Below are 24,481 nucleotides of genomic sequence, written 5' to 3' on the forward strand. Positions count from 1 at the left end.
TACCTGACCAAGCTGGCAGTTGTGATTAATCAGCTTGTGAGTTTATCTCTTTCCTAATGGATCATCCTAATGAAGTCTCTGTGCTGTTGTGAGTGACGGGTGATTAATGCACACCAGTCATTAAATCCTCTGCATGAGCATACTTCCACTGAAGATGCCCACTGCTTGTTTAGAGATTAATTTTGAGATAAAGTGGACAAGACACTGGCACAGTGAAAAAGCTGCACATATGAAATCCTTGGCGACTATTGAAACAGGAGGTCACTTTTCCAATGAAATCATGTTAATGAGATCAAAAATCCCTCTTGACATCCATGCAAATAATCTATGAATTTGCAGTCAGTAGAGGTTTCTCCATATTCCAAAATTATTTTTTATTCATCCTGAAGAATGTAATTTCTTGTGTTTGCAAAGATGCAACAACAATTGCCACAAATGACTTTTTTGTGAAGATTTAACCCCTGCCCAAAGACTTTTGGCATATTAAATAATTGTTTTTAGGACTACATGGAATTTACATTTTTATTATATATTCATATGCATTTCAAAAGACCTCAAGGTGTTGAGCAAGAGGTTCTTTTCACTCCTTGCTTGTTTAGTATAAAGTGTATGTGCTTGAGTCCGTATGAGTTTGAAAGAAAAGGCTCAGTTTTTGGCAGCCAATCACCAGTTGCATCCTTTGCTGTCATGCAGTCATTTTTAACTGAAATCCCAGAGCATAAAGGTAAAGCCTCCTGTCCTGTAGAAAAAGTCTGATCTATTTTTGCAGCCAGCCACAGATGAACCGTCGGAGGGGGGGACTGATCATTTTCCTCCCCAAAGAGTTTCCAACCACAACAGACATTCCAGCAGACCGTGAAGTTCTGCTCCAGATGTAGCTTCTTTAATATTTCATGTGCAGAGCGACTGAAGTGGGTATGGAGATCGTAGCAAAGCGGGGTAACTGTTTTCCTTGTTCTGCTAATGTAAACTCCTTCAACGCCCTCACACTATGCTTTTATAAACAGGAAACAAGTTTCAATGCAACATTTCTGGAATTATCAGTGGTAAGACTATAGCCATATATTTATCAGAACTTCAACATATCTTGTAGTCATTTATTACACTATTCATCATTGCAGGAATTTGTAAACTACAGTGTTTTGATTGGAAGTGCTTTCAATTTATTTAATTAGCCACAGCTGGACTCCATGAACCCAACTTCACAAAATTAAATTAAGTCAGGAGTTTGATTGACCATTTTTGTGGAAAAAGCAGTGTCTAAGCTGTTTCACTGAGTATGCAAACATTCAGCTCATTAAAAGATCATTCTGCAGAATTTCAAATATAAATCAGATGTTGGTTTGTTTCAGTAAAACTTGAAGTTAGTGCAGAATGTGTAAATAATAGACAAAAACTGTCAGATCATTGTGTGTAACATCTAACATTAGCTTGACTTTTGGTTTTAAAACATTTAATTTTTCAATGTCAAAGCATTGCACAATCATCCCTCAGCACCCAGACTGCTTATTTCAGCCGCCAAGGGTGAAAAAGTGACCAGAAAACTACACATATTATGATGAACTCATGAGTAAAAGATTCCCTTATATGGATGCATACACAGATTTCTCTTCCCTTTATTTGGAATAGATGGAAATGCAAAGCAATTTGGAATACTACAGGGTGAAAAAAGAGAGCTGCCTTTCTATCCAAAACAAACTTTGAGGTCCCCAATTCAACATTTCAGGGAAGATTGTGCATAGCAGAGTGGTTGGTCACTGAGAAGTTCACTTTGTGTTGACACAAGCAGACTTCTGTTTAATGTAATTATTTTTGGTAACCCCAAAAATTCCTGTTTCCCACATATTGGTGGCATTTTATTTCAGAACCATTAAAGGCACCCATCCTTATAATAATAAAAAAAATAGCAGACAGTGTCCTGCAAGTGTTTTCACTTTGAACCTCCCCACAGCTGTATCTCAGGCCTGTCTGGTTTGGTTTTGATGATCCTGTTTCTGGACTAATTCCTTCATTGAAACAATTGATAACCATACATGCATAGAAGTTAGGAAAAAGTTGATCGGATCTTAATAGTGTTTTTAAGGGACTCTTTACATTTCCTTTTGTAGAAATGTTCATTGGGGAAAACATGCAGTACATAAACATGAACAAATACTTATTGCAAAGTCTGATCACAGTTAGGCACATTCTGATTTAGCAATAGAGATGGCCACTTGGAATAACCAAACTATTTAATACAAAGTGAAACAGAGATTTTTCCTTTTCAGTTGTTAACAGAACCCGTTCATAGGACATGACTGGGAAAACAGGATTCAAAGATTTTGGTTTGGAAACCATTGGGTGTTCTTAACATGCCAAGAATGATCGATGAGACTGCTTGATGGCTCTTCTTTTAGGATTATATCATTACCACATGTATTTGATGGTATCCAAGGTAATGAGAGAGTGGAAAACACCATATGAGAAAAAGGGGAGTAAAGATTTGTTGCCATGTTTGTACATTTTTTCCCAGTCCAATTTTTCAGAGACTTTACTTGGTGCCTTGATGGAAAGTTTTCTGCGCAGGCAAAACTGCTGGTTTCCCGCATGCCATCCCACATGGTTCCTCAGATTCTCTGAGGAATATTGCAAAACTACAGTGCAAGCATAAAACCAGCTAAAGAGGAAAAGAGCTGGCATTTTCCCTAAGGAGAACTGATAAACGCTTTGACAGGAAAGGCCCTGCAAATGGCTGCATTCCTTGTTAACCTTGTAAGGCTATTTTTACCACTGAAGGGTCTGTTGAGCTGGCATCTTTTGTTCACTCTGCAGCGTGAAAAAGGAAAGGCTGGTTTAAATCATGACCCTCCAAGACTGTGGCCTCAATCTCAACCTCTTGTCACAATCCATCCTTATGTAAATCTGTTTGTGGAATGCCTTTATCCATCACTTCTCTCTCTGGACACTCCAACTTTGTGTCTGTGTCGACTCAGAAGGGATGGAATTAGAAACAGAGCTCTTGCACAGATTTCTAGGTGGAAAAAATAATCCATATTACCAGGAGTGAATTTGGAGAGTTTCCCAGGCACTATCTGAGATCTCTGCCTGAATATTTTCAGCTAAATGCCTTTGTTTTCTTTCAAAAGGATGTTTGTTCCTTGCATGTTTGTGCAAGCTGTTTATTGTTTTTAAAACGGATTCCTCTTTAAAAAAATCCCCTGAGCCTGCCTCCAGGAGGTAAAAGTGCCCCAAGCAGGCTGGTTATTTTCCTGATGCTTCACCAGTTGATCTTATGTTGGTGTATAATTAGCTGCTGATTCCTGCAAATGAGTTTTAGCATGTTTTAGTCAGGATTTAAAAGAGAAGCTAGGTTAAAAGAAACTAAAGTGCAAGACTAGTGTTATTTAGCCATAAACTTGCCTGTTTGAACTGACGTTTGTACAGATGGATAAAGTACAAACAATAAGAAAGGCTTACTTTCTATATAAATAGGCAAACAGGAGAAGACAGTCACTTCCTCTCCTGGAATACATACAATGACATAGTGCACTTTCAAACCTGAGATTAAACCTCAATAGAACAAGATGATCTACGTACCCAAAATTCCTGCTGCCTTTTCTTGTGCTAAAGTTTTAACGAACTGACATGATCTGAGGCACCTATTCTGCTGTCTCAAAATAATTTAAAATCTTAGTTAGGAATCATTACCACAGCTTATCAGTTTCACTGATGGAGTGGGGAAGCAGTAGTGCATAAAACACAAATACGAGTTTAAATATGCAGATTTTAAAACAATATAAACATCTGTCTGCATGTTTTCAGCTGGAAGATGTTATAAAGACAACAGCAAGCAAGATTATGATGGACTTACCATCTGTTTATCTGTATAAAACATACTTGTGCAGTAAAGGTGATCAAAAAATGGTTGCAGAGAAAAAAATATTTCTACTCTAATGTGTTTTGTGTTTCCTTTGTCTTTTCCTAACGTCTGCCTAAACATTTTTTCTTTCTTTATATTCTTTTTCTCTATCAGAGCCTGGATGAGCTGGATGATGACGATGCAGGAGAAAAAGGCAGACGTGAGGAAGAGGAGCTGGTTCAGGCAAACACTTTCCAGAATGAGTCTATGACAACTGACCCGGACACCGGCAACCTACTGGTAAGAGGTTCAGACGCAGAGGAGGAATGTCTTGTCTATTCTCAGCTTGTGCGCTGCGCAGATTGTTACTTCTGTGCTGCCAAACAGAGGCACTGTTGCACAGGAAGACACTGGCAGAGCTCAGCTGAGTTTGTCTGAAGAGAAAGCCGTGATTCAAAACACAAAGGTGTCTCAGCATTTCATCATTCCTGGGAACTCCAGTTGAAAGAGCAATGAAGAGCCATAAAATGCCATGTAAAATGGTTTAAACCTTTAAGTTTTTATGGTGGCATATTTTTAAAACCAGGTATTTGGGGGGGAAAAAAACCCAACTGAGCAACAGACTGTATTTGGGAACCTGTTTTCATCTCAACTTCTTATGATATCTGTTTTGTTTTTTTCTTGGCTTTCCAACCAGCAGTGTGATTATTTTATTCAAATGGAATCCATGCAGAGACATAATGCACTTCCGTATATTAATTTTGATAAGTGGTCTGCTAAATGAAAACATAAGTGAATTAGCAGGAAATGAAATACTTGTAATTTAAGTCATATTTTAGAGCAGTTTATGTTCTACAAAATGCAATCTAATTTCACACCAGCTCCAAATGAACACAGTGATTTCCAATAAGAGGCTGATCTCAGAGGGGGGTTGAAATGCATCACGCTGTGTCACAATGACAAACAAGTATTTTCTTTTATTTCTGACTGACATGAAAATAGCCGTTTTTCTGTTTCTTTTTTTTTTTTAAAGAAGAATCATCCGCTGTGCGACAACTCTGCATGGATCTGGACGTAGTCACGTTCCAGATGGATTGGCTGTTGTGCATCAGTGGGCTTATTTTGTTTTGGGCAGAAACTGTCTGAGGCTGTTTATACCAAGCAGAGGCTTGTGTATGAAATGTGTACATGAACACCATGTTAAGAGGAAAATTGTGACAGCACCTGCTGAGTTGTGGCTTTGATTAAAAAAAATACCAATAATCAAAAGTAAGAAATTTGGCTATTTAGTAATTTGTAAACAAACAGCGAGGAGTTCAGCATTGCCACGCATCTGATCTAGAAGAGAAGACATTAGTCCCCTAGTTTAACAAAAAATCTTAAACATATAAAACCTTATGGCGTATTCACACCAAACACATTACACTCATCAAAAACGAGTCCGACGCTTCAAGTTCGACACATATGCACTTTGAATGCAGACGCTTAACATTTTGCTCTACATCTACCATTTCACACATCTGGTTTTCATTCAGAGTCTATGTGGAGGCACGTCAAAGGCGCATTAGACGCTTCAAAATCGCTCTAGCTATTTTTTTCCGTCACCGGCTTATTTGTTGGATGCATTGGGCACTCTTGACATGTCAAATGCTCAAAACGCTTTTGGTGTGAATGCACAAAATCATAATGGACCTTTTCAAAACAAGAAAAAACTTTAATGAACCAAAAAAAGAGCCTCTGGAGTTGTTCCCTTCTTTAAAAAAATGAAGAATGTGTAAGAACTCCTACTCTTCACAAAGACTCCTCACCCACCAAAAGCAGTTTCTCTGGAAGTATTACAAAAAGTAAAAAGAAATCTTTGCTTCCTGGAATGAAGATCCAAAAGTCTAGGGATTGGGACACCACATACTTCATGCACAGATGTGTTGGATTACTTTTTCATGGTCTGCAGTCAGATCATGAAAGTATTTTTTTAAGTAGGTTGTCAGCAAACATTGACAGATCTCAATTTAATTAATCCAATATAAACTGGCTATGTGAAGAAAAAAATTCAGCTGCTTCACTACTTCGCGCTACAAAATATTTCAAAGACTTGTTAATTAGGTATTTGGAAGTGCATCTGTCTGAAAGCTGTCAGAATTACATATTTGGTGTCACAAGTGCTGTTTATTTTTTCCAAACTAATGAATTAAAGCCAGACCATCTTTGTTACATCACTTAAATTTCTGGCCAGTTTGCAAGGTCTTTTCTTTCACTGCTTTAGTTTTTATTGTCCATTGTTATGCATTGATGCCCAAACTGTGTTATTGTCACTTGAAACAGAATGTTCTTTCTAAGCTTCCTTTTACACCTTTATGTAGGTGCGTACAGAAACCAGATGTGGATGTGCAGGATCTTTCATATCCATTCATATATAGCTGTCACTGATTTTTAAAACATATTTTTTTATTCTGACAGATTGCTCCATAAGCAGCAGGGATACATTTTTACTGTGGTTTCCCTACACAGCTATCAAACTGACATGTGAGGTAAGAGCAGGTTAAAAAAATAGTTGTGCCTGTCGAACTCCTTGTATCATGACGAGATGAGTGATTGCCGTGGCAGCAGTGTTATGATATACAGTTTTCACCTGCTTGCTGGAAGGAAGATATCTGGAGGAAGAAAATCCTTCAAAAGATTCTCAGTTCAGATTTTTTACAGACCTGCATCTGACTCTTAAATGTCTCTCCAGGTCTCGGAGCATTTATTCCAAACAAAACAAGCCATAATTTTTCTTGTTTATAACAGAAAGTCCAAGTCATGTCTACGAGCATGGAAAAATAATTCTTATCCGTGTTTTTTCATATGTTGTGATATTCTTCTGCAGTCATGTGGTCCTGCTTAACCAGCCTTACCCCAATTCTGCTATGCAAGTCCTACAGGAGGAAAAAGAAAAAAGATCCAACATATGGAACATAACTCAGGATTACCTGCTTTTAAAGTGGCGCCAGGTCTGTCTGTCTTACTCTCAACCTGGAGCAGATAAAGTGGTGACTCTCCAAATTCAGCTCTTTTTAACAAGCCTCGTCTGCATTTTTAATTATCGCCTCTTGGTTCTGATGTAGAATAGATTTAAATAATCAATCTTGTGACATTTCCTACAGGAGCAGCTGTTTTTTCATCACATTTCTTGTTTCTGTCTGAACAAATACTTATTCACACCTCTGAATCACAGCTAGAGTAATTATCTTTACAGTGAGCAATGAAAGTAGGGTAATGAGATATATACAATGCTTGAAATGTGGGCTCTTAATACGTATACTTTATAGGTTTTGCTATTTGTTTATTGTTCCTTCAGGTGTAAAAGTCTTTTAAATTAATTAAAACACAAGTTATAAACTTTAATTGTTTATAGATGGCGAATTCACTAGTTTCTACAAGAATTCATGGTGATCTGTGAGATTAAGGATCAATCGAGTTTGTCTAGTGGAAGCTTGAAAAATAAATTTTCTCTAACTTGCATCAGTGGAATTCCTGCTTGTGACAAAAACTAAATGTAAAACTAGAAGTAATTCGTTCTCTTGTTCCAACCAGTTGCTATGTAGGCTAAGCACTAGAATTTCATCAGTATATTTTATATTAGCCGTGCTTTGGTTGTGTTACACAGTGGCAGTGAATGGAAGCAGATAAAAGTCTCAATTTTCCTAAATTAGTAATATTTGTACTCATAATGATTTAACTGCATTATATTAATGTCAGGCTGCACAGTGGCGCAGTTGGTAGCACTGTTGCCTTGCAGCAAGAAGGTCCTGGGTTCGATTCCCGGCCAGGGTCTTTCTGCATGGAGTTTGCATGCGTGGGTTCTCTCCGGGTACTCCGGCTTCCTCCCACAGTCCAAAAACATGACTGTCAGGTTAATTGGTTTCTCTAAATTCTCCCTAGGTGTGTGTGCATGGTTGTTTGTCCTGTATGTCTCTGTGTTGCCCTGCGACAGACTGGCGACCTGTCCAGGGTGACCCCGCCTCTCGCCTGGAACGTAGCTGGAGATGTGCACCAGCAACCCTCCCGACCCCATTAGGGACAAGGGTGAACAGAAAATGGATGGATGGATGGATATTAATGTCACTGTCAAAATGTTAAGAGGATGCAGTTTGTCAAAGGACATGAAAGGAAGTCAGAATAGAGATATACAATATTTCTCATTTGGCTCAGACACAGGAAAACAAGTTGCAGCTGCAGCTAAATATTGTGGAATATTTGGAGAGAGTAATGTTTGATTTATTAAAGCAATCTGTAATAAAAAAATGCATAGAAACTAAAAAAGGGATTAAATATATTGTCTTATATGTAAAACTTTATGCTAACAAACACCCACTGCTGCCTCAATGGTCTGGTTGCCAACTTGGCTAGATCTACCCGTTACCACTGCTGCATGAACTACACTGTGTCAGAAGAGATTGTTTTCTGTGTGAGATCTCCCCCCTCTTCAGTTAACTTCAAACTTGAAACTAAGACCGTGCATAGTGGTATGTATGGTAATGGCTTTCCATACCAGAGTGACATTGTTCAAAAGGCTCGTTTTGTGTCAAAAAGCTGCTTAAAAAGGAAAAACTAATTTGCTTTAAGCAAAAATGGAAATGTCTTTTGTATGTGATTTTTATAATTCATGCTTTAAAATGTCTTCCTCTGAGAAAATGTTAGATGAGGAAAGGACACATTTACAGGTATATTTCTTTTTTTATTATTACTACATTTAGCACTCCAAATGGAGACAAAAGTTGAACGTGTCTTCTGGTGTTTAGAGTGAACACTTGTCATGTTTTCACCTTCACTCCATCAAAGATTGGCATTTTAAGGTCTTTTTCTGCAGCTGGCGTCAAACTCTGACAGCTTCTTAATGAAATGTGAGAACAGTGAAAAGCATTCCAACAATAGCCCAGTAAGGCACATAAGAATCAGATTGAACCTTAATGTTTTCAGTTAAATGTTCAGTAAATGTCAGCAAAAATCTACAAATGTTTTCATTTAAATACACATTTTCCTCTTTCAGGAGCCAGGAACTATCTCCCAGCGTCAGAGCCTTTGTTCTTCTTGAAAAAGCCACATATGCATTTTGGTTAAGCTTTTTCTACTGAAATTATTAAATTCCTCAAGAAAAATAGAAAAGACAGAACAGAGCTAAACATTATTTTTGCTCTGTTGGTGAAGAAGGTATTTTACAGATATGTTTGTGTCTGTGCTGAAGCATGTGGGGGGGGTATCAACTCAGCCCAGGCATGATGAATAAAGGCGTAGCGCATAAGGTCGGCCAACCTCGTCTACACTTCTCCGATGTGTTAAAGGGAAAATTGTTTAAAAGTTTTGTTTAATGATGTGGCAAATAAAATTTGGGAAGTGTTTTGGTAACAAGTGTTTTTCATTTAGGTTGTGCTACTTTTCATTAGTCATAGTCTGTAAATAAATGTGGTTGGAAACATTCTTATAAGTGAAACTTACTTACTTGTTGGGCTGAAAATTGTCTCTGTCAACTAAGTTGACTGTTGATTATTTTTCAATTTATTCCATGCACAATCTATTTCAAATTGCCTTTTGACTTTAATATAAATTTCTGCAACATAGATCCTGTAGAACCAATAACATGGAAGTAGGCCTGCGGCAAAGGAGAACGGAAATTAAAAGTTGATTTATTTAACGTATAAAATGTGTTTCATACTAACACAATATTGACGAGATTAAGTTTTAGTTTCTTTACTGAATGAAGTGAATAATCACTCTCAGTAAAATTAAGAAACTCTGTTTAATAAACGACCAGCATCTTTGTAGTCACTAAAACATGAAGCTGCAAAATGACAGAATGATTCAAGATTTTTAAAACAAGTTTATAAAAAAATTATTCAGTAAAACATTTGGTTTAATATTTACTTTCATACTGGTGTTTATAACTTGTTTTTTAATTAACTTTAAAGACTTTTACACCTGAAGGAACAAACTACAATGTTACCCCTACTGTGCTAGAAGGGGTTGGGTATTTTGTGTTGCTATTTAAGGTTGCTCATTGGACCATATTTGAAAAATAAATTGTGTTAAAAGGAGAATCTTTGGATGTTTTTTTTTTGTTTTGTTTTGTTTCCAGAGAATTGTCCCTGAAGTGCATGTCAGCTTTCCAGGTCAGGTTACATATTCATTATAAATACATTAATGTATTTATGACAAAAATGACTGAGAACTCTGGAGTTTCTAATCTGAAAAGTATGAAATTTTGATCTTTTATTCTTGTAATAAAAACTCCTGTGTGGCGGATTGTGCTCTCTTTGTTGTTTTGAAAGTTTAAAGTGGTGCACGGTTCACATGAACTATTCTTTGTACAAAAATACTTTAAGTTTAATCTCCTTAATCGTGTCGCCTAATTCAAATCAAGTAGTTATGGAAAACACATTAAAAAGAGTGACTTATAAGCTTAATCCAGTCAGAATCATGAATGATGATGTACATTTAAAAGGATTTGATTAAGCGAACAGATGTTTTAGTGTGTTTTACTTTGCTTACATATTTGTGGATGAACTTTGCCTTTCTTGCATTTGTGAATGATGAATTTCTGTTCCATATTACCTCTGTTCATCTGTTTCAAATTAGCTTAGAAACACTGCAGCAGCAGTTTTGATTGCTAATGGAAGCAATTCAAGCTCGGATCAGGAGGGATTTATTTCAGTTTTTTCGTACTTTATTCAACATACCATGCCATTGTGTGGAGGAATAGCAGTAAACACACATATGACTATTTATGACTACATTTTGTGCAACTCTTCTTATCTCTACTAATTTTTCAGCATTAATCTTTGTTTTTCTGCAGTTGTATCAAAGTATGTTCACACCCATTTCTGTATCAAAAATCCACCTCCTTAAAACTAATTCATATTAGTTTCAAGGAGATGTTAGTTTCATGTTAATTACCAAAAATGTTGTAAAAATTATTTATTTCTTTTTCTGAAGCAGTCCTGTTGCTCTGACGTTGCATTGTACAAATCTTTTTATATTTCAGAGGTGAAGGCCACAATTCATCTGGCGGTAACATACATGTCAGTCTTAAAGATGGCTGCATGTATGAAACAAAAAAAATAAGCATTGATGAATGGAGTCTAGCAGAACAACGGCTCTTCAATCAACCTTAGGAGCCTTCACTGCACAGAACCTCAGGAGAAAGGAGATCCGCATTCATCTCCCAGAACCTGCGACATACACTTCATTTTTCTCCAAAGCGAGATTTTCCTGAAGGCGATGCCACTCACTGCTGGATAGATCTAAACAATCTTTAGATCTTTTTTAGATTATACAATAATGGGAAAATAAGAAAAAAAACACCCCTTCCATGTTTCAAAACAAGATTGCCTTTTCCAACTTGAGGCTACAGAGTTTGTGGTGAACTATGGAATGAAACAAAGCCCATTTATATCAGCTCAGCAGCTGTTGCTTTTGAACTTTCATGCACAACCTTAAGGCTCTTTATAAATGCTTCTCCTGATGAATTTCTCTTATTTCTGTAGATGTCTTTTTGTTCTCCTCGTGGTGAGCCAACACATCCTTAGGCAGATGGAACAAGCAGAGTTATATTTTTCTGTTAATACACTGTGTATGCAAATTAAGCAATTTTTCCTCATTTGTTTTGCAGGAAACCCCTAAAGCTGCTTCTGGACGTTTTAAGAGGTGAGATTCATATTTTGATTTTGATTAGGCATAAAGTGTCATTTTTTGACAAGTTTGTCAAGTGAGTGAAAAGAAGCCTGGAGATAATGATTGCAAGATTTTCTCTGAAACTGCTGGACTGTTTTGATTTCCCAGAGTTTTCCTCCCTCGATGCAGCCTGTTTCTTGCTGTTATGGTTCAGGAAGGATGATGGCTGATGGCTGTTTTTTGAACAGTAGCTGACAGGACACCATCTGGACCTATGACACTTGGTTCAGGCCTTCACTTCCCTGCTGTGGCAGACATGGAGTGCTGAAAGTAAATGGCTTGCTTTGAAAGGTTTTGTGGGAAATTACTGGGTCAGTTTGGTTTAGCTTTGCTCTGGCATTTGATGAAAGGCTTTTGAACTTCTTCTCGAAGTCGACAAACATCAACTTTGGCTCCTTTCCTAGCAGACATATTTTCACTTCCTGTATAGTTTTTTCCCTTGCTTTTTCCGACATATCATTAAGACTCAATTATTTGTTTATTTTACTTGATAATGAAGTATGCAGTATTTGTTTTGCTGTCTGTGCAATCGAAGTGAGCAGTTCTAATCCAACCCTGAGCCTGTTTCTCAAGCTGACATTGCCGGTTACACTTGGATGCTCTGCAATTCTGCAACAGATAACCTGCCAGGTGGGCTGGGTCGCACAAGATGGCTAAAAGGGCAACAATACAAAGCACTCTCTAATTTACTGTCTTTAAAATGTTCCTGTTGGAAAGTGTGTTGTTCTAACACATTGGTGTTAGAACCTGAGGGATTGTTTGGTTTTTGTCATTATTGAAAATCAGTTTATATGTATTAAGTCTACAAAAACAAAACACCCACACATCTAATTGCTGCACTTATCTTGACACTGAAAACCATGTCCCTAAGCATTGAAAAGAAAATGTAATATTAATCTATTTGAACCTTCAGATGTCTTCCTTTTTTGCACATTTGTCACTCTTAAATATTTCAGATCAACAAAAACAGCAAGAAAAAATCCGTCTAAACCAACCTGTAGAAGAAGAAAACTCATAAATGTTTTGCATTGATATGAATTATTTTAATTCAGCCCACCTGAAGGGTTTTATAGCATGAACAACTTTTACTATATCACTCTAAATCTTTAAATAATATTTTAACAAAAAAAGTTGTTTAATTACAGATAAATTTTAAAATACTTTAATTATGAATGTTGTAATTCATATCTTTCACAAATCTTCAAAGAATTAATTGTGGATGGAGATGCTGTGGCTAGGAAGGACCTCTGTTAGCAGTCAGTTTTGCACCAAATTAGAAGAGGCCTCTGACTGAAGACCGTTGCTGTATGACAGTCCTATCACCATCATGATATAAACAGTAAAATAAAATTGCCTATTTCTTTCCAGCAGTTTATTTCTTTAATCTTATCAATAATGTATAAGAATCATAATTTTTATTTGGTGTTATGAGTTTTATTGTGTTGAAATCAGTGTGATTTTTGTCGTCAGTTCTGTCTAGTTGCTGAGCATCAACATGTTTCACATTAGTTTGTCATTGTTTGCACTTCTACTAAGCTACATATGTGGACTAGCCTTCTGGATGCATTACCATTAAATTTGTGACCCATGTTACCCATGCTAACTTGACTAACTCGGCTTTGTTACCCATGATGGGGTGATGAGCATCCTGCTTGGTGAAAAGCATATTTTTATTTGGTATGCTGTAGTATTGAAATAACCTCACTGATTAATTTTCTAACCTTGGAGCTCTGAATGGAAAGATTGGTGAGCAGACTGCAAATCCAGCGCTTTAATACTCTGTCATGTGGCTTCAAGTGAAGATGTGGCTTATTCTGCGTCAATACAAGTTTGTGGAAAGACGCTGATATACCTGTGGCTGCTGCTGCCCCTCCTGTTTGTGCTTCCAACCCTCTCTCCTGCTGAGGCTCCCAGGAGTGTGTGATTGGCTCTGCCTCTCACTCTCAGACCGAACTCTGTGGGGTGCTAATGGGCCACGGTGTGATATTTAGTCTTGAGGCCGTGGATGTTTAGGCTCAGCCTCAGCCCCTGCTGTGCATCCTGGAGAACCCTTGTTGGGTTTGTGGAGTGTTTCTGGGCACCACGGAGACGGCAGGAAGAGGTATATGAAAGGTATGCCTTTTGTTTTGAGCTTCTTTAGAAGCGTCCTGTTCAGATAATTTTTCAGCATGCTCATACACTTTAAACGAAGAAAAGAGACAAAGGAAATGTACCTTGTCTGGGTGCAGAGAAGTACAAGGGAGAGTACTTCAAGGATTTTGCTTAGATCAAAAGCAAAGGATTCTCCAGTCTTTGTTGTTTTCTTTGTAGGAAGGAACAAAAATGAGCTGTTGGCTGTATAAATGTCATAGCATAGAAAAACACCTGCTGTGCATGATAAATGGCACTGAAGGCTTGGAAACTTAAACATGATGTTAACCAAATAAGATTTCAGTTCTTGGGTTTTGGATTTTATACTAAATAATGAGCTGGTAAAAAGATTCATGCAGATATGCTGTTTGTAAAGTCAGTAAAATGTTGATTTTCAACATTCTCTGTAATTTCTAACAGATCTTCTTGTTGTAACATTTGTGCACACACAGGGCAAACAATACATGTGATCAATGTAAATTATTACAAATCATATTCCTGGATGCTTATTAATTTCATTTGTGTATACCCACACATGTATCCACTGATTTACTAAAACATAATTCCTTAAAGCCATTAAAAATTAAGATTCCTGTTTAAATGATCTCAAAAGTTGTGGTTAGAGGTTAACCAAAAATATGCTCAAATATCAGTTTTTCAGATTTATTTGAAAAGTATAAATAGTTAAATGTTTGATTGCAGTAGTTTTAAAAACAAGATTAAATTTAGCAATTTTCCTCTCCTCTGTCCAAGGTTGTCCATATAGGATGCTGTGCAAACTGTTGAGCACGGTAGTGGTGCTATCATACCAAGGATCTGTTTGCTGCCTGAGGCTATGGTCCTTTGAGCAAAGTTAATTTGATGATGAATAAGGTGGACAGTCTACAATGTCCAAATAACTCAGTGAAGAGCAAAGGATTGTTTTCACACCAAAATAGCCTGGTGGACTCATTTTAAAAGGGAAAATGTTTCATGTTGATATTTTGAAAGCAAAATAAAAAGGCTGTGAGGTTCAGGGTGGCTCAGTTGGTAGAGCACCCATACCATGTATGCTCAACGCGATTGTCCTGGGTCTCATGTCTGTTTCAGCAGTGAAATGATTCAAACATTCGCTCATCTCAATGAATCCTGCAGTCTCCACTGCAGTTTGATTCTCTGGCAATTGAATTTTATAAACTGGTCACATTCTGCAGAGAAAGCAATTCAAGTTTTCCACTTGTCAGTAATTATTTGAAAAAGGTCTAACAAATAAGAAAGCAAACTGCACATAATTATTTTGAAGCTAGTTTGTGTGGTGCTCAAAGTTCATTCAGAAACCTCTAAATCTATTTTCTTTGCAACTTAAGAACAGTGACGCACATTTGCTACTGCCACGCTAGGAGACTTTTGAAGCTGAAATATATGAAATGTTTCTTAATCGGAAGCCTTTTTATACAAAAATTGCAAATCCTCATCTTTCTCTTCACCATTAAAAGAATAAGAAGCACAAGGGTTGTTAATAATACAGGCCTAATTGAAAGTGCAAATATGCTGAAGATATTCCCACCTGTTCTTTTGATGATAGATGTGTCATCCTATTGAAGTTTAATAATGTGCCTCTGATTCATACCTTCAAACGGCCTCTGAATGGAGACAATAAGACCTAAATGTCACTCTTTCTTTCTTTTTTTTAGAACTTCATGAAGGACATGAAGTTGAAGGACCAATATAATAAAGTTGAGCAAGGTTTAAATATGGTCTGTTTGAATTTGTTACAGCTCTGCAAGGCAGGAGATGGAAGAGGAGGCTGGTGGGAACATCAGACAGCGAGAAAACCGTCACAGCACAGAGAGTGGAGATGAAAATCTGCAGAAGAGGGTGGACGAGCTGGAGAAGGTACGTACATAGTCTGAGCTGTTGTTCTTCGCCTCCATAGAAGCATGAGCAATGTTGTACCTGTCATCACAAATAGGTAAATATCAGCCTGATAACATCCAAAGGTTTGTATTTCCTATGAAGGAAAAAGGTGAGTAAAGTGAGCATCTGCTCTGATGCTCCAGGTGAACCAGTCTGTTGGCAGGTTTTATTCCCTGCCTGCTCTATGAAGGTCAGAGTGTGTTGCTCTGTTCCTGTCAAACAAGTGTGATATTACCTTGCTTCAGGTGGTGGATTATTATCATTCTGGGTATTTTAATGAGATTGTATAATAGACCAACACAAATTGGTGCTTAACTCAAGTGAAAAAAAATCTACACAGTTTTTAAGAACATAAAACCAAATATGATATATATGCATTAATATTCCCTTTTACTGGGATGTTCCTATGTGAAATGCAGTAAAAGCAATTGCATTCAAAAGTCATCAGATTTGAAACGTAGTGGATGTGTGTAATTACAGATGTTCACTGAAGGTTTATAGATGATTTTGCTTGCCACACACTTTCTTTGAATGATCTCAAGCACATCCTCCCCTCTTTATCTAGTAAGCAGTCTGCTAATTAGATTTAAAGTAATTTCACATTGTTGCTTTGCCGCAAAAATGTCCTGCATTGGAATCTTGGGTTGAAGTTTTTCTACATGGAGTTTGCACGTGTGGGTTCTTTCTGATTACTACAGCATTTTTTATTTGTTAAAGAGTCACAAAATGATGATTGATTGAAATCAAAACTGATTGATAAATGTTTCCTGAAATCATGCAGCCCTACTCTGTGAAATAATATTATGCCTTAGGACCCAGCTCCAGGTTTTTCATGCAGAACTCCACAATATTAAGTCATAGTGGTAGCTGCTTGTCTTTTCTCTGCATAACTGCATCTTAATAGAAAGCCAGTCACACCTGGATAAGACGAGACAAAAAATAGAACAGCAGAGCCCAAATCCCAATAAGCAATTTAACAAAGACCCCGCATCTCACCCCTAATCTCGTCGTACTCTATGGTTGATATTTCAAATAAAAATTGGATTCTCTGTGTTTCCCTGTTCTGAAAGTAACACCGGATTGTTAAACTTAACGCCTCAATAAAAAGAGCTCTGTTCAGAAGATATGATCCAATTTGAGATCTTTGTGCAACTGTTGAATTTTTGACTTTCTGCCTACAAACTGTGGCAGAAATCCTCTCTGTTGATGGAAGAGATGCCATTTACCAGTGCAGATATGTCTTTTGCTTCCACAGTGGAAAAGACTCCACTCAGAATCAAATGTCACACGAGTGGCTTTGGAAAAAAGATTTTTTTATGCAAGTACCGCGCTGGCCTCCTTGACTTCAGCGTGACATGTTTCTCAGGGTCAAATGACTGAAAGTGCTTTGGAAGCAGTGTCTGGCACTCTTTATTTTTGGTGTGGGTTGTTTCTTACACTTCCAAGCAAATTGCCAGGCTTGTTTGTCTGAGATTTTTACTTTTTAGAAGACCGAATACTCCCACACAAATTATGCAGAGGTTCCTTAGATAAATGCTGCACATAAACACAAATAACCTTGAGACGGATCACATCAAACAAGCTAAACTTTTAAAAATTAATAAGAGTCTAGCTCCTATACGTGCTTTCGTTTAAAAGGAATGGAAGAATCATTTCTTCAGGTATCTGTGTGGTAGTTCAAAGACATTATGTTCTTTTAAAATAATGGTTGAATTTTTTTTTTTTTTGAAAACATTTACATCCTCTTCATTATATTTTACTATTTCCTGCACCTCCACTTGGTCACTATGGAGACAATGTCATATCTATCTGCAACAGAAAAAGTACAGTGTGGAAATAATGGTTTGAGGTCATTAACATAATAAAAGAACAGTTCAAAATGTTAATCTAATGTGTTCAGAGCCTCTATCCCACGTTCTTATTGTATAAAGAGAAATAGTTTGTTTCAAGCTTTGGAAAAAGGCACATTTTAAGGCTGACTTTTACATACAATTTTAAGGAAATAAATTGCTTTTCAGATATTGTAGGGAACTGAATATTTAAATGATCCTAAAACAATAATGTAAGTTTTCAACACCAACCAAAGAAATAAAAATAGAGATTTTCTAATACTTTTGGGGGCTACAATAGGCATTAGGATTTACAGCTCTTTGCTTTTTTTATTGTAATAAAAGACAAAACATTAATATTTCTAAACTTTACATCCCATCCCATTCTTATGTTTATATCAATCCACTCTTCAGTCCATCCTTCTGTCCTTATATCCTTGTATTTCTTCATCATATCCATCTTTTATTCATCTGTCCATTTGTACGAACACCCATCCACTTGTTTTTCCATTCATCCATCTATACACCATCTATCCATCCATCCCTCATTCCATGAACCGAAGGTTGTCCTTCCAAACGTTCATGCTTCCCCCTAAATCTATTTAACTATCATCCATCCATATTACTCCATCCGTCTATTCGCCTTTTGTCTCTGGTTTTTGAGGTTTCCTATTGAAAGCCTGGCCTTTCTATGAATTCACAGTGAACATCTTTTTTATGGATCTACAAACTGACAGAAAAGAGCTGTGAAACTTTGGAAAATGTACAGGAACCCTGAATGGCTAAAAGAACTTGCAAATAATTGCTCGACCCAAAATTTAACATAATTGTATTATTTATATACTATTTTCAAATGTATAATATCTTTCACATGTTAGTGAACCTACTAATTGCAAAGCTTTCTGGATGTATTGATTCTCTATGACCCTAAATGTGATCCTATTGTTCTTTACGGGGCTGGCTGCTGTGCTCCAGGAGCTAGCCAGGCTGGTGAAGGTTGTTCGGGACAGAGGCAAAGTCATTGAAAAACTGAAGGAGGAAATCGAATTGCTAAACCTGGTAAGTGCAGCCTCCATCATACTTATTACTGTAATTATTATATGCTCAAACGTCTGATATTTTGAGTCTTTTTGTCTTGGCAAAGTGTGGGTAGATTGCGTAGGCCTTAGAATCATTTGGCATTTTACTGAAGTTGTGTATAACAGTTCTGAGGGTTTCGTGGGAAGAACATTTTTTAGTCTTTTATTCACATGCCTGGGATTTAAAGGAAGAAATACTTGATTTTTAGGAATTACAAGTCATTGGTCTGTGTTTGAAATAAGTAAAAAAAACCTCAGGGTTCATTTTGTGCAGCAGCTTGTCTCGCAAGTTTAAGCAGATGTCCTGTCTGCTTAAAGACGTGATTATAAACTTTCCAAATGAATTTCACTCTCAACTCTACCGTGCAATTTTACATTCAATAAAAGTACAACTAAAAGCCAAACAAAAGGATTATGAAATTACAACCGTACCTACTTGCTAATCAGTGTTGCATTGTCAGACTTCCTCTGGTGGGATGGCAAAGATTACAATCAGCCACCGTTTTAGAGGAAAGATGTCATTTCACAGATGGACTCCTCCTCTTAAAAAGGGTTTTTGAAGTTCATCGTACCCTCTAGGACTCAGTGCCATCTTCGTTTTTAAATGACTCCACAATCAGCCAGATAAGTTCAATAGATATGCTTCTCACACTCAACTGTGACATGTTAAATAGTTGGCTATTATGATCAGATTTTTAGTAATTTCTTTTAAAATTGCTGGGGCTCTCATGAATGTTAAGTGTACTTATTACAATTAATAAAGGGCATCCTTGTCTGACCATGATACTCAGATCAGTTTATACAGCAATTTGATCACAAATAAAAATAATTTGCAACAAGAATGTCTGCACAAAAGCCTGTTTACTTTCCACAAAATGCTAAAAGAAATTAATGAACCTTCTAAACTTTTTTTTACTCAAATACCCCAACAATCCCAACTCAACTCTCTCCCAATACCAGCTTTTTGCTTGATTCAAAGGACTGGTTGACAGAACATCTGTCTTTTGGCTTCTCCTGGAGTAAAATGGCAGATTGTCATATCTAAACTACTCTAAGGAAATTGATATTTTCTTTCTGTGAAGCCAATGAAAGTCTAAACAGATCAACCTTGGCTGTCAGGGATATGCAAATTTTTGGCAGCAAGTTGAATGAATGTCTCCTGGTTATTATCTGTCCACTTTTGTTGTTAGGACGGATGCCACGCGACCCATCTGTAAACACAAAGGATGCAATATTGCAGGAGGCATCGCTCTGATAGCATCACAGGGACATACATCCTGTTATAACAGTAGGGTTTTATATAAGGGTGCTGGAAGAAGCATGAGAAATATCTCTGAGCGAAGCTGCTGCAGGGGCCGCATGTCAGGCAGGAGATAACGGCTGATCCAGTCAGCATCTCTGCAGAGCGAGATTGAACCCTCAGACGGCGTTGAAGTTTATTTGGGTGGGAAAAAAACTGATAACTCTAAGGTTGCGGATTTGTATCTCCTCTTTGATAAGCTTTCGAGAGAGCTTGAGTTCACAAAAGTTCAAAGAGGTGTGTTATTGATCCTGATTAGATCATATTTCTAATGAGAAACATTTTGAGCCTCAAACTTGCAAAAACTTTTATTAAAAAAGTTGATATTTCACTCCTTCTATTAATAACTGTCTGTTGTTTGAGCACTGAAAATTGAGCGTGAAATAATAATTAGTGCGATGCAAATTTTATAAAAAATTACATAATAATCTGAGCAATAACCTAAACTTTTGTGATAGGTTTTGTTACTAATATTTTCAGTCCTGATCAAAAGAGACCAAAAGCTTCTGACCCTGTTAGGTTTTGATGGAGTTCATCAGGATGAACAGCAGCATCCTGAATGACAATATTACAATAGTATCAAATGAACATTTCTGTGAAAGTGATGGGGTTCAGGCCTGAAAATTAGAGGAAAATGTTGCCAGAGTCCAAATGAAACCTTTGAAAGACTTTCAGAAACTTTCAAACATTTATTATAAGGTGGGGTTCTTAGAAGGTCAATGCGATTAAAAAAAGGGATCAATGCGCAAAGCTAAGCATTAAAAACATCTGGATTTGAAATCCTTGTAGGTTTCTTTGAAAACAACTTCCTTTGCATTGTTCCTAAAAGAAAAAAAGTCTGAGTGAAGATTAGATACCTTTAGGATAAGTCTTCAGTTTCCTCCAAATGTTGTTCAGCTCATTTTCAACAACAACACAATCATAGGCGGTGATGGAGGCGAGAATAAATGAGAAGTGTCAGCTTGATAAGCGAGAACTGTTGCAACTTGGAGCCGCCGTCATTCGCAACTAATTGAGGCTGTCAATGGCTAATTTGCTGCTATCAAGACAGCCTCAGTTTTCGCAGAGTAAACCTCGTTTTAACTTTCAGACTTCAACCGAGCCAAACTCGCTCAGAGTAATAAAGAGGTTGTGTGTGGAGTATTCATGTAAAAGGTACAGACAGTGGTGCGCTATGTCCTCTCCACAGGACCTGGATGAGTTTGAAGATGAGAATGAGCAGCTGAAACAAGAGAACAAGACTCTGCTGAAAGTGGTGGGGCAGCTGACAATGTAGAGCTGCTCTGATTGGTCCAGACTTGAAGCAGCGACTCGATCCATCCCCCCGATGTCCTGCTGGAGGTCAGATCCTACAACGTGGCCTTGCATCCGTTTCATTTGGTGTAGATTACTTTAGCTTATCATCCGTCTTGAATGCTGGTCATTTGCCCCCTTTTCCATTTTATCCCTCCATTTTTCAACTACCAAACCAATTGGATGTTACATACTGACTTTTTCCATTTCATACCCGAAAAAGGGATGTTATGATTGTCATTTTCTATAATCTATCCTTTGTGATTCTATGACTGTAATACATAATATGTACCATCAGGAGGTTGCTTGTACTATGTAGTATTTTATAGATGTAGGTCTTCATTTGTGAATTAGAACCAAAATAAAAGGAGTTGATATGTAATGTGAGTTTTCAGGATAATATCTTAAATTGAATCAATTTTTTATGGTTCACTGATCATTTGTTTTTAATTTCTAAAAATAATAAAGAAGTATAAACCAATGCCAAGTGGCTTTAGGATATGGGTTTAAAATTTAAAGAGCATTGGGTGAAGTGGCACATATTGGTATGAAATGACAAAAAGGGGCAAATTGACCTAAAACCTTTTGAGAGTTAAAAACAAAAACACATGTATACCAATTGTTGTGAAATCTAGGCTGTGTGGTGGAGGTTGTCTATCATCTTATACATATTTAATGTAAATGTATTGTACATAGCCTGTTTAGATTGTTCATTGTCAAGATTTCTGTCAATATCTTAAAAGAAATAAACTTTGAATGTACGTCCTGGAATAACTAGGCACAAGAAAACCTGTTTAGTTACGAAAAATCTTTTTACAAAAGAATTTACAGCATTTGGACCAAATTAAACAACAGTATCGCCAGCCAAAGTGGGCGTAGTGCTTTGAAGTGCATGAAACGTTTTTCTTCTTTTCCTTCTTTCAAACTAGTTGAAGCCTGGTGCTTTCTTAAGTAAATGGCATTCCAGTTACTACAATTTTTAATAACTTCTTGGTACATCTCAATCTAGCAGTAGCCTCTTTAAATGTTTTAATTTGTAAATATGTCCAAATGAAATGAAGACGCTGAGCTTTACGCATTTTATTAGCGTCTTGACTCATATTCTTGTTGGTGTCTAAAAGCTTTTGGGGCATTTACATGTTACTACAGATTTTTATAGGTTTTTTTTGTTGCAAGCTTCAAAAGAACCACTTCCTGTGATGAATTGCTGGAACAAACTGAATCTGCTTTGTTTAGTTAAGGAACAGTCTTGGCCTTGCAAAAACATTCATAAGCTGTGAACTTTCCCACATTCTGTTACATCACAACCAGTAACAGCAACATCTTTCATTGGGATTTTGAGACGGAGCAACACAAAGTCTTGCAAATTGTTTTACAAATGAAAATTTCAAAAGTCTGGAGTGCATTTGTATTTACCCATCATCCCCCTCTAAATATAAAAGTCAACATTTGTACAAGAATAACTATATATGCAATGTTTAAATTACACAATTTCTGGTTATTGACTTCTAAAGACAGTTTGGTTTCACTAGATTTTATTTAGCTATCAGAGAAAAGGGGAGCTGAATGCAAATGCATGCCACACTTTTCAACTTATGTCCTATAAATATGTTAGAAATCCACACATAATTTTCTCTCTACTTCACAAAGAGGCCACAATGAAGTGGCCTCTTTGTGGCCATAGCGTGACAAAAATATGAAAATAGGTATAAATACTTTTGCAAGGTGCTGTATATTAAGATCATTTTACTCCAGGGAGCTCCTTGCTGCAACAGGTAATCTTAAAGCGGCGATGTATTCACACCTTTTGGGGTGATAGATCAGCCCCTTACAGACCAACATCACCGATCTATTTCTCTTTCCATTACTTAACGCATGTACAGAAGATTAAGTCATTTAATAAAAGTTTGATTATCTCTCAGTCGACTCGCTTGTGTTCATTAACGCTAATTCGATGCGATGATACTGTGCTGCTGAGTCGGTAATGCAACGTGACGGTCGTGGTGGTGTATGTGGTTGGGGTTAGTTCCTCTTGGTTCTCTGCTGAAAATGATTCAACATGTCAATCACTAACCTGACTGCATCTGAGACATTAAAAAGCCCTATCTCACTTATTACGCAACTAAAGCGCATTAATTCCCCCACCTAGTGACAGAGCAAGGAGGGAAGAATCTGTATCTGACTAATGTTCACTAAATTTCCAGATAATGGCCTCTTTCTGTGGCTGGAAAGTGCTGGAGGCTCTCTGCGTAATCCCTATTAGCATTTTTATGGAAAGTTGCGAGGTTTGTCATTTTGAACAGCCACAGAGGGCACAGACAATCCATATCTGCCTTTGGTTAGTCACGATAAGCTGCCATTCAGCTCTCAGCAGCTCCATCAGACCTCCACTGAAGTTCAGACACTGTCACAATGCTTTCAGTCTCATCATCGCTCAGTAAATAACAGGTTTCTCTGCGTGTGATGAAATGGTTTGTCAGCACTTCTCTGAAGAATTTTTTTTAAGCTTTTCAAGAAAATGTTTGCATCAAGTTGCAGAATAGTCTGGGAAAGAAAATGTACCAGTATTACACACAGAAGCATTGGGAATATTAGCCGATATTTACTGGCTTAAATCTAAGTACACATTGTCCATTTCCACATTTACTACATAATTAATTTTTAGGTTTGTAACAAACATCTATGTATGTTTGTCTATGTATTTATATATGTATAATATATATCTTTATCTGCTGTGTGCACATATTGAGTTTCAAAATCATTTTATTTTGAGTAAAACCAGGGGAATTGGTAGCACCACTTTTTAAAGACACAATCAACCTCAATTGCAGCAGAATGGTTTTCAATGTCAGTTATTTTTTGTTTGAGTTTTTTTTTATCCCCCTCTCCCCCCAAGTCTTTGAGATTTCACCACTTGCTTTTGGGCTGTTCCAAGTCAGTCATTTTGCTTTATCTGCTTTGGTTTCAATAAAAATCTGGAACTTAAGTTATAAAAATATAAGCCTTGATTTTTATAGAAAAGCTGCAATAATCAGTGTTAACCAACTCTTTAAACATACAGCCTCATATGTTTGTTTGTTTCACACTTAAAAACACAAATTGTAAATAACCTGAGGAAAACTGGTGTGAGGTTTAGTTGTAAGAAAAACTCCTGGTTGCTCCTTCTTCCTATTGAAGATGTAGGTTCTACATTAGAAAGGACCTCAAACTGACCCTGAATGCAATTCTGGACTTTAATGGCTCCTGACCTTCACACTTGATGCATTTTAAGATGACAAATGGAGAGTGTGCTGTGATAATGAAGCCCTTTTCTAATCTCTTTGACCTTTCAACGCACCGTACAACGCTTGTGATGTTCACTTGGTCTGTGTTATTGTGTGGCTCAAACTTTTTTCTGGCTAACCCCTGA

The 24,481-nt window shown here is 37.0% G+C and overlaps 1 protein-coding gene across 1 annotated transcript in view; it reads left to right on the forward strand.

Annotated features, from left to right (window-relative positions):
- pawr (pro-apoptotic WT1 regulator) overlaps positions 1-22,993 on the forward strand; it is a 59,256-nt gene extending 36,263 nt beyond the window's left edge. The window contains exons 3-7 of the mRNA XM_005800011.2: positions 4,013-4,138; positions 11,484-11,518; positions 15,433-15,550; positions 18,376-18,459; positions 20,969-22,993. Coding sequence (XP_005800068.1) covers positions 4,013-4,138; positions 11,484-11,518; positions 15,433-15,550; positions 18,376-18,459; positions 20,969-21,055 — 450 coding nt within the window. The 3' untranslated portion in view covers positions 21,056-22,993. The remainder of the gene's footprint in view (positions 1-4,012; positions 4,139-11,483; positions 11,519-15,432; positions 15,551-18,375; positions 18,460-20,968) is intronic.
- The last annotated feature ends 1,488 nt before the right edge of the window (positions 22,994-24,481 follow it).

Source organism: Xiphophorus maculatus, chromosome 17 (genome assembly GCF_002775205.1).
Source record: "Xiphophorus maculatus strain JP 163 A chromosome 17, X_maculatus-5.0-male, whole genome shotgun sequence".
Taxonomy (NCBI): domain Eukaryota; kingdom Metazoa; phylum Chordata; class Actinopteri; order Cyprinodontiformes; family Poeciliidae; genus Xiphophorus; species Xiphophorus maculatus.